Source organism: Manihot esculenta, chromosome 7 (assembly GCF_001659605.2).
Source record: "Manihot esculenta cultivar AM560-2 chromosome 7, M.esculenta_v8, whole genome shotgun sequence".
NCBI lineage: Eukaryota > Viridiplantae > Streptophyta > Magnoliopsida > Malpighiales > Euphorbiaceae > Manihot > Manihot esculenta.
In genome coordinates this window covers 6,352,113-6,366,789 of record NC_035167.2, presented here as the reverse complement: position 1 = coordinate 6,366,789, position 14,677 = coordinate 6,352,113, and the positions used below count along the sequence as shown (strand labels likewise).

General features: G+C 32.9%; 2 protein-coding genes across 5 annotated transcripts in view; one reads left to right on the top strand and one right to left on the bottom strand.

Annotated features, from left to right (window-relative positions):
* The first annotated feature begins 1,617 nt into the window (after positions 1-1,617).
* On the top strand, positions 1,618-10,693 carry LOC110619522 (inositol-tetrakisphosphate 1-kinase 3). 3 transcript variants are annotated; one of them, XM_021763029.2, is made up of 11 exons: positions 1,618-2,162; positions 4,778-4,859; positions 5,111-5,143; positions 7,542-7,662; positions 7,796-7,888; positions 8,932-9,051; positions 9,138-9,314; positions 9,648-9,703; positions 9,813-9,897; positions 10,128-10,309; positions 10,405-10,693. In XM_021763029.2, the coding sequence occupies exons 1-10, from the start codon at positions 1,996-1,998 to the stop codon at positions 10,217-10,219; spliced, it is 1,026 nt and encodes a 341-aa protein (XP_021618721.1). In that variant the 5' UTR covers positions 1,618-1,995; the 3' UTR covers positions 10,220-10,309; positions 10,405-10,693. The 3 variants fall into 3 exon arrangements, with proteins under 3 accessions (XP_021618721.1, XP_043814511.1, XP_043814512.1); XM_043958576.1 differs by lacking the exon at positions 1,618-2,162 and adding an exon at positions 5,010-5,016 and having other exon boundaries at positions 4,775-4,859; XM_043958577.1 differs by lacking the exon at positions 1,618-2,162 and adding an exon at positions 5,565-5,647.
* Positions 10,694-12,018: 1,325 nt separating this feature from the next.
* Positions 12,019-14,677, bottom strand: part of LOC110618927 (serine/threonine-protein kinase TOR) — a 54,494-nt gene continuing 51,835 nt past the window's right edge. For both annotated transcript variants that reach the window (XM_043958574.1, XM_043958575.1), the window contains exons 53-58: positions 14,085-14,146; positions 13,944-14,016; positions 13,707-13,841; positions 13,118-13,291; positions 12,745-13,010; positions 12,019-12,279 (exon numbers count right to left, since the gene is read on the bottom strand). In XM_043958574.1, coding sequence (XP_043814509.1) covers positions 12,261-12,279; positions 12,745-13,010; positions 13,118-13,291; positions 13,707-13,841; positions 13,944-14,016; positions 14,085-14,146 — 729 coding nt within the window. In that variant the 3' untranslated portion in view covers positions 12,019-12,260. The remainder of the gene's footprint in view (positions 12,280-12,744; positions 13,011-13,117; positions 13,292-13,706; positions 13,842-13,943; positions 14,017-14,084; positions 14,147-14,677) is intronic.

Genomic DNA, 14,677 nt, shown 5'->3' with positions numbered 1-14,677 from the left:
AAGGACGTTAGTTAGATATCAGAGATAATCAAGAAGCTGCGAGTGAGTCACTGAATAACAAATCACCTCCACCCTATCTTGAAAATAAAGGATTTGTCGCCTCCTTACCTTAGGACTCGATGGTCGTCTCCATTGAAAAATTGTGTATCTCAGTGGCTGTGGGTAGAAATTTGTTCTTCAGAGCCTTGAGAGATTTGATGGGTTTGCTGTGTCTCTGTTGATGTGTATCGGTCTAAATTCTCCTTCCATCATTTATCAAGCCGCCTTTATAAGAGATAAGTGTGAATAAAAAATTTATTATCCATTCCTAATATTTTTTATAATAAAATTAAATATTTTAATTTTATAAAAAAAGTATTTTTTATAATAAAATTAAATATTTTAATTTTATAAATATTTGTTTTTTGATGGGCCTAATAAATTCTCTTAAAATTTAAATTTATTGAGAGCATTTTATTTTTTAATTATAAATATAAAACATACTAAATATTTAAAATTTTTATTTAATACCCTTTAAATAATAAAACTATTCAAGCAATTTATTTTGTGTTAAATGAAAAAAAATTTTTTTTTCACTCTCAATCTCTGCTATTAACTTCAATTTATTTTTTAAAACTCTTTTAATTTCAATTTAAGTATTATTAAAGTCTTTATTCCATTTTAGCATAATTTTTTTTAAAAAAATTATTTATTTATTATCTCATCTTTCACACTATTCCTCCTCCCATTTCTCCCACAATTTCACCCTTATATAAAAATTAAAGGTTTAAATAAAAAGTAAAATAGAAAGAGCATTTCAAAATTATCCCAATATATTTTATTACTTTTATTGTATATTATTTTATTTTTTTTAAAATAAATATTAAATAATATTTAACAAGAATAAAAATTTTATTTTTAATAATAGTGTCTATAATAAATGAAAATATTAAACACAATAAAGTATTTAAAATTTTTTGAACTCACATGTTTAATATAGTGGTAAGCACATCTGAATAAATACTCAGATATTAGAAATTTTAGGTTTTACCCCCAATCCTCAATCCCCAATTTTCAATCTCTAATTTTTATTTAAAAAAAAAATTTCAAATTTTTTCTTTTATTTGTGTGTAATATTTAATATATAAAGAATAGTGGAATTCTAAAAGTAAAAAAAAAATTAAATTACCGAGTGGAATTCTAAAAGTAAAAAAAAAAATTAAATTACTGATTAAAGTGTAAATAATAAAAATATTACACACAAATAAAAGAAAAAATTTCAAATTTTTTCTTTTATTTGTGTGTAATATTTAATATATAAAGAATAGTGGAATTCTAAAAGTAAAAAAAAAAAATTAAATTACTGATTAAAGTGTAAATAATAAAAATATTTCTTATTTTTTTTTTTTTTTTTAACTTTTTTATGTATGTATTGACTTTAAAGCTTGCAGTAATAAAGTAACAAAGTACTGCTCAACAGAGTCAAAGGATTTATAAAAAAGAAATAAAAGTTGAGGGACTAAAAATGAAAATTAGCCTAAATGGTAGGGGCAGAATCGGGAATAAGAGGAAATGAATCCTGAAGAAGCTTCCAAATTCCAAACCACGTTCGCTTAGAACAGATCTTCAGTTTTTAAAAAACGTATATATAAAAATCCTTCATCAGCTCAACTCTGCCATTCTCCAAATCAAAATCTTCTGTCTTAGCTCTTTTCTCTCTCGTTTCTCTCTGCAAATTGAATTCCATTTTCGTTATAAATCCGATCAAACAAGGCATAATCCAGACCTAATCTCTCTCCCTCACTCTCTCCAAAGTGAAAACCAGAAGAAAGAGAAAGGAAAATAATAGTTGGGAAGGGAACTTTTGAATTATATTTTCCCTTTTTCATTTCATGTTCTTGTAATTAATCAAAACAAGTAATTTCCAGCGAAAGATTGAGTCTTTCAAACCGTTTATAAATAAAATTTTGAATTGGTGATTTGGGTTGTTCTAGGGTTTTCTGGGATTTTTGGGCTATGAGGATAAACGGAGAAATTTCTCCCCAAGAAGATGAAGAGATAGGGGAGGTGAAAACGACGCCGTTGTCCGTTCAACAGCTGCAGAAACTGGTGGTTGTTGGATACGCCTTGACGTCAAAGAAGAGAAAGAGTTTCTTGCAGCCTAAGCTTGAAGTATTGGCCAGGTACACTCTTCCTTCACTCTCACTTCACTGATTATATGTTTCTCTCTGTATATATCTGAATATCGTTGCATATTTGTTTATCAGTTTGCTTTTGATTTTGTATTTCTAGTTTCATGGGGATTTTACATCATCATCGTCTGTGTATAAATGTAAATTTGTATGTGTATTCTATACTTTGATATCTTTTTTTTTTTTTTTTTTAATTTTTAGATTTTGGTTTAATTTTTTTTGTTTTATTTAATTTTTTAAACCTTTGAGAGGTTAAAGGTGCCTTTGTGATAACGGTTAAGAATAAATTATTGGATATATGGATATTGCTTTCTGGAATAGAATTAGGCAACTGTGTTTTTGACTTATGAGATATGCTTTTACTTCTGGCTATTTGGACTCTTATCATTTTCGTAGTTTTGATTTTACTTTTGTTTTGGGTGGGAATATTCCTCCATATATACTCTTTGGATCTTGTTAACAAGGAACATAAAGTCAATGCTTGGTACGTTGTCTTGTTGTTCAAAATTTTTACTGTGTTGTCTAATTACTCGTTTGTAGATATATATTGTAACATATTATACATAAGCAGTCTGTTTTGAGTCTCAAATTTTTGGGTGGTTCAGCATGCTGATAGGGGTCCACCATTCCAAGACTGAAATAGAGTGTATATGCATCTAATGATATTCAGTCACACCTCATTGTGGGTCAGCTGGCTGAAATTCAGCATTGTTTTATTCTTAGGCCAAATTGCAATAATAATCTGAACATTTTTGCATTCTAATCCAAACATTTAATTTTTGGCATAATTTTCCAAGATTTCAAAATTAATAAAATTTATATTCAAAATTTAAAACCAATTTAGTGAGAGTCTGTCCATCTGACGTGGCAAGCGAGTGGTATTTTTTACTAAAATCTTGGGGCCCAATTGACACGTCAACAAAACAAAGAAGAAAAAAGAAAAAAATGATCATGGTTTGGATTTACCCATGGTTTAAACCAAGGATATAAACTAGAAATGCTTTAATATCTTATCGACTTTTGTCGTTTTTCCTTAGGAAATTGTAGCTTGAATCCATAACCAAATCAAACAATGATTAAGGTGCAATAAATTCATTCCATTGAATTCCAATTAATTCAATGTTAGTTGATTTTTTGGTAACTGTCTCATGGTCCAATACTGTAATAAAAAAACATGAAACTGATATCAAAATAGTGTACCTACAGAAAGCAAAAAGAGATACAGAGACTTGTTTAGCTGTGCCAAAGCCGCGAAGGCCAAAGGGCTTGCCTTGCAATTGCTTGATGAGGGAGAGAAGTCTTTGTCCACTCTTTTCAGAGCTTGACGATGTTGTACGACATAATAATCTTCTTTCTCTTCCATTGGTGCTAGGAACTTGTCTTTGGGAGATTTTGAAGTTCAATGTCAACCACAGAGTTCATTCTTTTCTTAGAAAAATCATGGCATGGACAAGATAGAGAAAAAGGAATACTGAAGGATATCGTTTTTTGTCGTGTAGTTTAGCTAAAAGTTGTCTAGTTGAACATTTGTGGCGACTATCACTATCTTGTTTCTTGTCAATGATCAAAGTTCAATAAGATCACATTTTTAAGCATATGGAAATGACATTTAAGTATTGTATCAATCATTTTTTTTTCTTTAGGTTTTCCTTTGAATAGGTGCAGTAATTTATTACACATCCTTAATTTCTCGTCCAAGATCAAGATTCCCCTCTTTTAGAATTATTTCTTCATCTTCACTGCAAACTGCAAAGTAGTCAATTGATGAAGATGTCACAATTGCCTGAAGAAAGAAACTAGAAGAGGAGATGATACAAGAATTTCTAAGTCACATTCTTGGTTAAACAATGGTCAGATTTTTATTTTGATTTTTCTTTTGATTTTTCTTTTCATTTTTATTTCGCTGAGTTGTCATGCAGGACCCAACATTTATTAATGAAAAAAAATAATATTTGGCTTGCCACACCAAATGCAGCATATTTCTTCCACATTGATTTTCAATTTTGGATAAAGTTTTATGATTTTAGTATTTTGGGAAGTAGTGTTAAGGATTAAAGAGTTTGGATGTAAATGCAAGAACACGAAACATTTGGATCATTATGGTAATTTGACCTTCATTTCATTATGGTTTTGGGTAACAAAAATAGGTTGGTGAGAGTCATACCAAAACAGCAACAGCCTACCACTGCACAATGTTTTTTTGGAAAATTTATAAAGTTAACGAAGTGAATAGATATTTAAAATATGAGTAAAACTAAGATATATAACTACATAATAAGCATAAATATATCAAATACAAACATTAAATTTATCATTTTTTAGAACTTTGTTGATGAAGTGATTTTCTCATGGAAGTAAGAGGAGAAAGTATATTCTGAAATGGCTGGATTAGTTGGATAAACTAATAAAGCTTGTTCGCATATTGCTTACTGTTGCTGAAGTGGCTGTATTATTATTATTTTTTTATTATAATGATGGGCGAGAGTTATGTTCGTATTAATTGGATTAAGGTCGTTTGATTATCTAATTTCTCAAATTTCTTGATGCATGTCTCATTATTTAATGATTTTATAATGATGGACAAGAGAGTTCATTTTTTGTTGCAGGAACAAAGGGATACTGTTCGTAGCTATTGATCTAAATAGACCATTGTCAGATCAAGGTCCTTTTGATGTTATCTTACATAAGGTTAGTGTTGGGCTCTGTATGCGTGTCTCTGAAAAACATGCACATTCAATGCTCGGTCATACCCTTCAGAAGTATGCTTTATTTTTGGAAAGCTTTTTGATCTGCATTTATTTGTTGTTGCTGCTGTTATGGTTTTGAATTGCTGATCAGATTCTAGGTGAGATTGCTTTCAGTATTCCTATTCATATATTCTTTGTTTAGCTATTTAATCCTAGCATATAAGTGTCTGACTGTCTTTATGTTCCTTGTAGTTGTCAGGAAAAGGCTGGTGTGATGCTATTGAGGTTTGTTATCTGTCTTTCACATTAATAATTGCATTGTAGTTTTTAGTGGGTTGAAATAGTAAGAAGATCTTGGTATGTAACATATTATCTAACTTAAAGTATTAAGTACCGAAGAATATCTTGGTGTGTAATATATGATCTAACGTAAAGTATTAAGTGCCATGCATATATGTTAGGGGTTGAGGATATATGCATCCAAATAAGTTTTGACATCTTCTTTTCCTGGCGTTTTTTAAGGATACGAGTTTTGGAATAGATATTTAATATGAATAGTGGCACTGGTTTTCAAGTTTAAGAATCAAGCATTTCTATGTTAGAGCTTCTCATTTTTCTTGACTACTGTTAATTATGAGGCACTAACATTAGATTAATATTTGGAAGTGTCTTTAACTTCAAGCTATTTCCTTCTTACTCCAAACAGATTTTGTCTTTATAAAGAAAAGAAGCTGCGACAGAACATTAAGACTCATAATCCATCATGAGCTTCTTCTCTTGCATAACTTGGTACAGAATATTCATGTTGACGTGTAATTTGCCTTCTAATTAGCAATCCACCCCGTCCCTTTTTTCCCTCCCAAAAGGAATAAAAGAATAACCCACTGACATAGACACACAAAAGGCATTGTGCTTTTTCTAATCTCTCTCTTTCTCTCTCAAACTGAATTTTATTTGTTTATTTGTTTATGTTTTTTACAAATTGAAACCTGAACATTATTCTGCTTTTGTCCTTTGGCAATTTGCTGCCCCTGTGCTTGTCTTCAAAGGGCAAATCACTCCAATATTAACCATATGAGCAAATTGGCTATGAGTTCTATTTTTTGGGCAATTAAGTCCTAACTTTACAAATTAAGCATGTAGTTTGAGCTTTTAGTCAGGATTTGAGACTTAATTGCCCTAGAAGTAGATCTATGGGCTAAATTGCCTTAAGGTTAGCTTTGGGTGGTTTGCCACTCGATGACAAGTTTAAGGGTTAAATATCTACTTTTTTGGTCTTCTTAATTTTGAGCTTGGCACCTGCTGCTTGTCATTATTCATTACCTATTAATTTGTGAGTAATTTATACAAATTGTCTCTCAAATTTAAAGTCTGTTACACTTCAAGCTCTCATTTTCAATTTGTTATTTCTAAATCTTTCATCTTTAAAAGTGTTATGTAGAAGCCCCTCATCTTTAAAAGCGTTATATAAAAAACTCTCATCCTTAAAAATTTTACATAAAAATGCCTCATTTTTTAAAATATTACATAAAGTCCCATCTGTAAAAATGTTACTTAAAGTCCTCGGGCCTTTCTCCATTTGTTTATCTGGTAGAATTGATATATAATGGTGCCACAATGTAAAAATAAGATTAAAAACTCCTAAGTGCGAGAGGAGGAAGAACGTTATTAATATTTTAGATGACATTTTTTGTTTTTTAATTTTCTTATTTAATACTGTTGCACTGCCACATATTAGTTTTGCTAGATAAATGAATGGAAAATGGCTCGAGAGATTTTTGTGCAACACTTTTAAAGATGAGGGACTTTGTGATAATAAATTGAAGATGAGGGATTGAAGTATGGCAACTTCTAAAGTTGAGAGATGTGCTACTGTAGATTACCCATTAATTTGTTGCCTTGCACTTGGTCAAACAAACACATGTATTCTCCAGATATTTAGAGTGTGGAACTGGAATCTGCGGATACCTTCTAATATTTGTTTTAACTTTACCATCTGAATGTGGACCTTAACTTTGTTTGGTCAACCAAACACCTCAATACATTCAGTTTTATTTCTTTAGTCAGTAGTAATCTATTCAGATCATGGCAATGTTTCAAAGATAGATGCTTATCTTGCCTAAGTTTCCCTTGGCTTGCTCCTCTCTGTGCCTAGCAACACCGAGTTGGAAACAATCTATTTATTTATTTTTTTACCCAAGGTCATGGCTTCTACAGCATTTGAAATAGTCGAGGAATATGTTTTTTTTTTTTTTTTTTCAGAAATCTAGATGTAATTATTTTATCTTTTGTGCTTTATAATATTCTTTTGAAAAAATAAAAAAAGAACTTCTCTCTGTAACAGGGAGACCTCTATTTGTCGATGATGGTTTTCCCCTCTCAATATATTTATCACCAGAGAACTTGTGAATAATTTGTCAGCAAATGTCTTGTTTCTCAAGATTATCGTGCTTAATAATGCATTAGGGATATTATCTTGTTACCATAGAAGTTTGTCTTGATTTGTTATATGTGTCTTGCTTAAATTGCTTTTAGATGCTTCATCTTTTCCAATCTTTTGTTATTACTAAAGTAGTATGGAATGTATACACATGGATACAGCTTCTTACTTTCTTCTGGGCTTTACCTGCCCCATCTAAAGTGCCCTTCCTTATCCTGTCTATTTTGTTATTTTGTCTTGAAGGATTACCAGCAAAAACATCCTGAAGTAGTTGTACTTGATCCTCCGGATGCAATAGAAAATCTACACAATCGCCAGTCCATGCTTCAGGATGTAGCGGACCTTGACTTGTCTGACTGCCAAGGTCATCTTTCACGTATTTTCTTAATTTTTTTTTCTTTCCTCTTCTTTAGGCCCTTATTTTGCCAGGCTTGGCTTGAAAATCTAGAGTAGTTCAGTAATGCTGACTGCTTAACATTAATTTATTATTCTTGTAGGCAAGGTTTGTGTTCCAAGGCAAACGGTTGTTAACAAAGATCCATTGTCCATTCCCCATGAAGTTATGAAAGCTGGATTAAAGTTGCCACTGGGTAAAGTTTCTGGGTAAATTTGCATGTTTGTAAATGTCCAGCACTCGTATCTGCTAAGCATTAGAATCTTGTGATTCTCGATTCATTCAATTCCTCTTCCTAGCGTCTATAGTGAATCTTAAATATACCTAAATCATAACTGAATCTTGTGATTAAATATTGAATCTCATGATTTGATATTAAATCTTATTATTCTAAACGAATCTTTTGATTCTGTAGATGGTTATTAGACTTTATAGCTTTAAAATTTGAGATTTCATTTCATTTTTAAAAGTTTCTCTTCTCTCTCTTTCTTTTCTACTAGTATCCTTTTCCTCTCCCTCTTCTTTCTTTTTGTTGGTCTACTTCTCTAATTATAGTTGTCAAATTCTGACATTTTATATTAATATATTATGGCATTTTAATTTAGTCCACTATCCTTTTTCAATCATTTTGTTATTTGATTCAATTTAAATGGGAGTTTCTTAGTATTTCTTTGAACAAGTGATTCAATTGATGAAATTTGGTATATTATTTATGAGATCGATGAGATTGATATTCCAAAATTTCTCAGGCACAATAATAGGAATAATTATCTACATTCAAGAGTTTATGGTTTCTAACGCAAATCACTCAACATAATAAGAATATATTGTTCTATTATAAACAAGTCTTCTCATTTGCTGACAATGATTCTGTATTTATCAAAATATGTAATTGTAATGATTTTTTTGTTCTTTTTTTAAAGAAAATATATAGTTTTTAATCAATTTTAAGAATTTGTTTATTGAAACATATGATTTGATTCTTGAATGAAGATTTAGATTCTCGGTTTGAATCTGATTATATGTTAGGGAAGAATGCATGAATATGACATTTAAGAACCAGTTGAAGTTCAATGTTTTTACAGTTAACCAGGGCTATACTTTTGATTAATAGATTCCCGTTGATTGGCTTTTGGAATCCTTTTACTATCGGTTATGACAGTTATCTAAATATTCTATGAAATTTTTTGATTGTTTAACTGCACCTGTAGTTTAATTACTTTCCCTATAACATTCTAGTTGCAAAACCGCTGGTAGTGGATGGAACTGCTAAGTCGCATGAATTGTTTCTCGCATATGACGAATTCTCTCTGTCTGAACTTGAACCTCCCTTGGTTCTACAAGAGTTCGTTAATCATGGTATGATGTTTTGACCAAGGCTTGAGAATCATTTCAATGTAAACATCCATTATATTTTATTTTGATATTTAACATGTCTTATATAGGTGGTGTTCTCTTTAAGATTTATATTGTTGGTGAAGCTATAAAGGTAGTTCGGCGTTTCTCTCTACCTAATATCAGTAAGCGTGAGCTAGCAAAAGTTGCAGGTGTGTTCCGTTTTCCGAGAGTTTCATCTGCTGCTGCTTCTGCAGATGATGCAGATTTGGACCCTTCTGTTGGTGGTGAGATTTTTTAAAAACCTTTTATTTTTCATGTGAATACTATTTTTAGTTTTTGACCAACCCTTCTCATTTCTTGCTAATTTTGAAGGGTATTTTGCTCTCAATTTGCATAGAATTTATTTGTTGCAAACCAACCAGAGATTTAATTAGATACTTTCTGTGAGACATAAATTCTGAATAGTCAAAGTTAGTTGCTTTAAAGGCCTTCATTTTGGTTTATGTATAGAGTGGGATTTATTTTCTTTTTTGGGTCATTGTTTCAGTAAATTGACTTGTAAGAGGAGAACCTAGCTGTTTATAGGTAGTCCTAACTAATTTGATGCCTTCTTGCAGAGCTTCCTCCGCGTTCTTTGTTGGAGAGGCTAGCAAGGGAGCTTCGTCTTCGACTGGTATCGCTCTTTCCTCACCCTCTCTATTTATCTCTGTGGTAGCTCTTATATATATATATATATAACTGGTTGTACGTTAATCTCAATTACATTATGATGAATTTTCTAGGGCCTTCAATTGTTCAACATAGATATGATTCGTGAGCATGGGACTAAAGATGTCTTCTACGTGATTGACATCAACTACTTTCCTGGCAAGTAGAGACATGAATTTTACTTTGGGTCCCCTTCCCCTTTTTTCTCCATGCTCTCTCTCTCTCTCTCTCTCTCTCTCTCTCTCTCTAATTAACTTGTCCATCTTCATTCCAATAGGCTTACAATTTAATTCACTTCATTATTACATAACACAACTATTCTTCATTTTTGCACTATGAATGGATATTGTAATGCTACAGAATTCAACATGATCTTAAACTAATGGCAGGTTATGGGAAAATTCCGGATTACGAGCATACTTTTACCGATTTCCTGGTGGGCCTGGTGCAGAGCAAATATAGAAAGAGACCCACTACTTGAAATATGCATACCCTTGTATATGAATGTTCCTTGCAGGTCTCTTGGAAAATTGAAGACAATTTAAACTTAACTCCCTGTAATTACTGAATGGTATGAGATGCTTTGCTCAAGCCACTACCATGTAAACTAGGTTCTTGCTGCTATTTCAGCTGTTCATATATCTGATATTTTTATACTGTTTTTAGGCAAAACTGAGCAAATCCCAGGAGTCCCATGTATCCAGAAGAACTTCCATTTGAGACAAATCAGAACTTTACCTTGTATGAGTTACTCAACTCGATCGTCATCTCTGTTGGAACTTGAGATCTATCACATTATTCAATAATTGATCATTGATCAAGTAGAATTATAGTTAACCGTGTCAATTGTCAGCCTTAATTCTTTTGTTCTTTTTTTTTACTTCCCTATCTCAAGTTAACATGATTTGTCTTGATTTTTAATTATTGAGAGAACATTTATATGGATTTTTATTTATTAATTTTTTTATAATGCTATTTTAGTGGAGACTGTATTCTCCGAGAAGGTTCTTGTTTTCACAAGTTGCAGGCGTGCCGTAATGTGACATGGGATAGTATAATTCGAGTCTTGGTGAAGAACCAATATGAACTTCGTTTTCCAAGGTAAAGCATAAAGGTTTATTAGATTAAAATGGTTCAAGAGCTACAAGGATAGCAAGGGCCCAAGGCCTAATTACAATTGGAAGTCCCAAGGCTAAGAGAAAGCCCATAGCAAGGAAAAGACGTTACGACCCAAAGCAAAACAAATTATCGGTTGGAGCTTTAAAACTCGATCCTAATGATTCGAAGAAACTCTAGATTGATAGATTTCAATGACCCAAAGGAACTTTAGATTCGACTGAGCCCAATGATTTCAAGGAACTCTAAAGTCGACACAATACATGCTGCTTTTTGCTTTCAGAAGGCCTAACAACCATGGGGGAGGCCACTTTTAAAAATCAATTGGAAAGATCTAAGAAACAGTCACTTAAAGAGAGAAAAAAAGCAAAATTGAGCATTGAAGCTACGAGATGAGGGGCCTAGCTTGATGCAAGAGATCCACATGCACCACTAAATTAAAAGCCGACATGAAGAAAAATAGATCATAGAGAATTAGCTGTTGTATGAAGTTTTTGTCTGGCTCTAAAGGAAGTAGTTCGGAGATGACATCGACTAGAGGAGAGATACGCTCTTTAATGATTACACGTCTTCGAAATTCGTACTCTACGAGTTACCATGACGTCTCTTGCTGGATTTTAGATTAAATACATGCACAAGACCGGTGGCAGTTCATTGTAAATATCAACGACCACTAGTCACAAAAAATTAAAGAAAAAAGAAAAAGCAACTCGCAAATTGAAAAGGTGGAGAGAAAAACAGTAAAAAGAAAAAAAAGCAACTCGCTGAGCGCGTTTCCAAGTATTTCGTAGGCCATTACTCGTGAGCGTTGCATGCTGCATGATAGAACCTGCTCTGAATCAACGATCTATGTTAATAAATGAGCTCACTACTGAACATCAGCTTGTAAAGGTACGATCTTATTAAGCTGTTTCCGAGATCATGCTCTCCAAAATTTATTCATTTGATTTTGGAAATTAAAACTGTACCTTAAAGACATTGACCTGGCTGAATGCATCCGATTTTGTTGGATTAAAGACGTAAGCTTTCCCCTTTTTTATCTGTAAATGATCAAATCCAACCCTCTAATGGCATCAAAAGAAAATTAAAAGGACATGTTCTCTTTCTTTTTTCTTTTTTTGACATGAGATGAAGTCGCCTTACAAAAATAACATACAAGCCACGTGGAGAAGAAAAGTCGATTGAACTAAATGAGCCTCTCTCAATTGCACACGAATTTTAAAGAAAAAATACAGCACCTTGTATAAATTATGCTATTTCACTCTACAAGAATATACATGCAACTTGTATAATTATGCTTTTGTGTACAATAAATATAATGAAAAGAGAAGGATAACCAGGACTTTATCCACAAGGTCCCACCATGAATCAGCTATGTACAACTATTCACACAAGTGATTTTCTCTTCACCAGAAAGGGCACCACCTGAAACACGTTAAAAGGATACAAGTGATTAGAGATCTTCAACGATAATTGGGGCAGGGTAATTTTTATTTTGCCAACACTGGAATCCTAGTACTTGCTCCTCAAATGAACTTCAAACCTTGGGTCAATGCACCAATTTTACTAGTTGTAATCGATATAACATTTTGGAAGAAGAGATTTTATTGTTCTTATACAGACTAATGACTTGTTTTTTGACCATGCTTTTTTTAAGCATTTAACGCCCTAAGGAGGGCATTACACAAAGAGGAGGAAGGTGGTGAGGCTCGATCTAGGACTCGGGATCAAGAGCTATGCTTCTTGGTTAACCAAGTAGGTGGCCTAGGTTATATGGACTAGTGACTAAATTCCTGAACTAGTATATATAAGGATTTTACTAACTTATCATTAAAAATAGATATAAAACAATGAAAGAAAAGGTAGACTAGCAAACTTTTAGTGTCATACCCAACATAATTTTGGCACAAATTTTCGTGTGATCTGGCTTGGTTAATTAGCTTCTGAACTTGTAATTTAACAGATAAGCCATGCTCTACTTCCCGAGTATCTCCTACAATTAGGGAGCTGTGATCTACTGCATGTTGATTAGAGCTGGCAGATACTGAAGATGATGTGGAAAAATCACGTCCAGTCAGTTTATTACTCATCCGAGCCATGACAACCACAGCACGCTCGTTCAAAACCTCATTAGCATCACCAAGCAGATTAACAGCCTGCACAAATATAAGCATACATGTAGAACCATTATGAAGTTTTTAATATTTCAGAACTAGCTATTTTAAAAAAAAAAAGAATAAATAAATTTCAGAATTGGTAATACCTGAAGAAGTTCTCTCTCGCGGGCACTTCGTTGAGGTTGGGGAAGCTCTCTACTAGCAGCCGATTCCTCAGCATTCACAACAGCAGAAGTATGAGTATTAGCAAACGTGGACATTTGAGGGACTTCATTGAAGTTGAAAAGACGCCAGTTGATGAGGGGATCATGAACAAATGCCTGAAAAGGATGAAATAAAAAATTAGAAATACTAATCTTATTATTTAATTAAAGAAGTTAAATTTATTTTCTTCTGTAGTTCTGTCTAGATCAACAATTTGAAAACTCAATCTATCCTACCATATCCAATCCATGTGACCCAGAGTCTTTTGAATTTCTCGCAAGTGAGATTTGTCAAACTTACAAGGAACACTTGCATTAGAGAAAAAAGGAACACCAGCAAGTGAGATTTATCATCAGTACTAATGCCAGCAAATGCTCCTCGCATTTCCACTTTTCACCATTATCAATACCTCTACATATGTGTAGTTTTCCGGCAAAGTTTTGAAGCTTGTTATCAATTGATTCAGTTTAATCAACCTTGACTACTAGTGACAAGACTCACAAAAGCATGAAAAGGCAACTTCAATCTCACCTCCATCATTGCCATAACACTGTCCTTATTTGTCCGAAGAACTTGCATCACATTTTCACAAGTGGACCGAAAGTTGCCCTCTATACCACTGACCTCCATAGCTTTCACAAGCATCCTAGTCAAGCGGAACGGGACCTACATCAAAGAAATTAAAGGATGTCATCTATCTTAACTCCATTGAAAACCATAGAACATTAGCAAGAGGACACAGCGATTATTAATTTAGTGAAAATGCACCTTCTCAGGGAATTTCTCTCGGTTCATTGAAGCTTCAAAGCAGTCTCCGAAGTCAATATGCAAGATCTTCCCACTGAAAAAACATGAAATATATGATAAAATCCATTGACATCATCTTAACTTTCTTCCAATATTACCTACCTAAAGCGGTGCAGCATAAGGTTGCTTGGGTGTCGATCACCTAAGCCAAGAAGGTAACCCACCTGAAACAAAAGAAATGTTCAAGGCAGTCTATCAATGCAGTGAACAAGTTACTCATAGGTGGAAAGGGCAAAAAAATTAAGAGGAACTGGGTGATGTAAGGCAATGTAGAATTGCCCCTACTCTCTCCTCAAGCCAGTACCCTGGTTGGACAATGTGAGGATCAAAATTTCATTCTTCCTATAAGTACAATGCAACAGAAAGTTCAAAATCTTTGCATCTAGGCAGACCACTTGTCATTTTATTTCTGTTCCCCCAATCCTGAATACAAAACATAAATGAATACATAAATAAATCTAGAGTTCTAGACGCTTCTGGAATTTACAGAAATTTTGAATCTTCTGAATCTCTCTTGTAATTCTTCCAGAGCATTCGAGTGTATATAAGCCAGAATCTACAATCGCCAAATGCTTCTCAAATGAAAGCCAACAAACAGTTCGACTAGAAGTTTGGCTACAACAGAAACCCACAAACAACAGTCCAGTTGGCCTTACTTCCTTCTCAATTATCAGACACTGCAAGTCTATCATATC

Bases quoted from the DNA above. Each gene is read 5' to 3' on its own strand.
- LOC110619522 (XM_021763029.2), top strand. From the start codon at position 1,996: ATGAGGATAAACGGAGAAATTTCTCCCCAAGAAGATGAAGAGATAGGG. The intron at 7,663-7,795 runs GTCATCTTTCAC...TTATTCTTGTAG, and splicing joins TGACTTGTCTGACTGCCAAG to GCAAGGTTTGTGTTCCAAGG. The intron at 9,052-9,137 runs GTATGATGTTTT...TGTCTTATATAG, and splicing joins ACAAGAGTTCGTTAATCATG to GTGGTGTTCTCTTTAAGATT.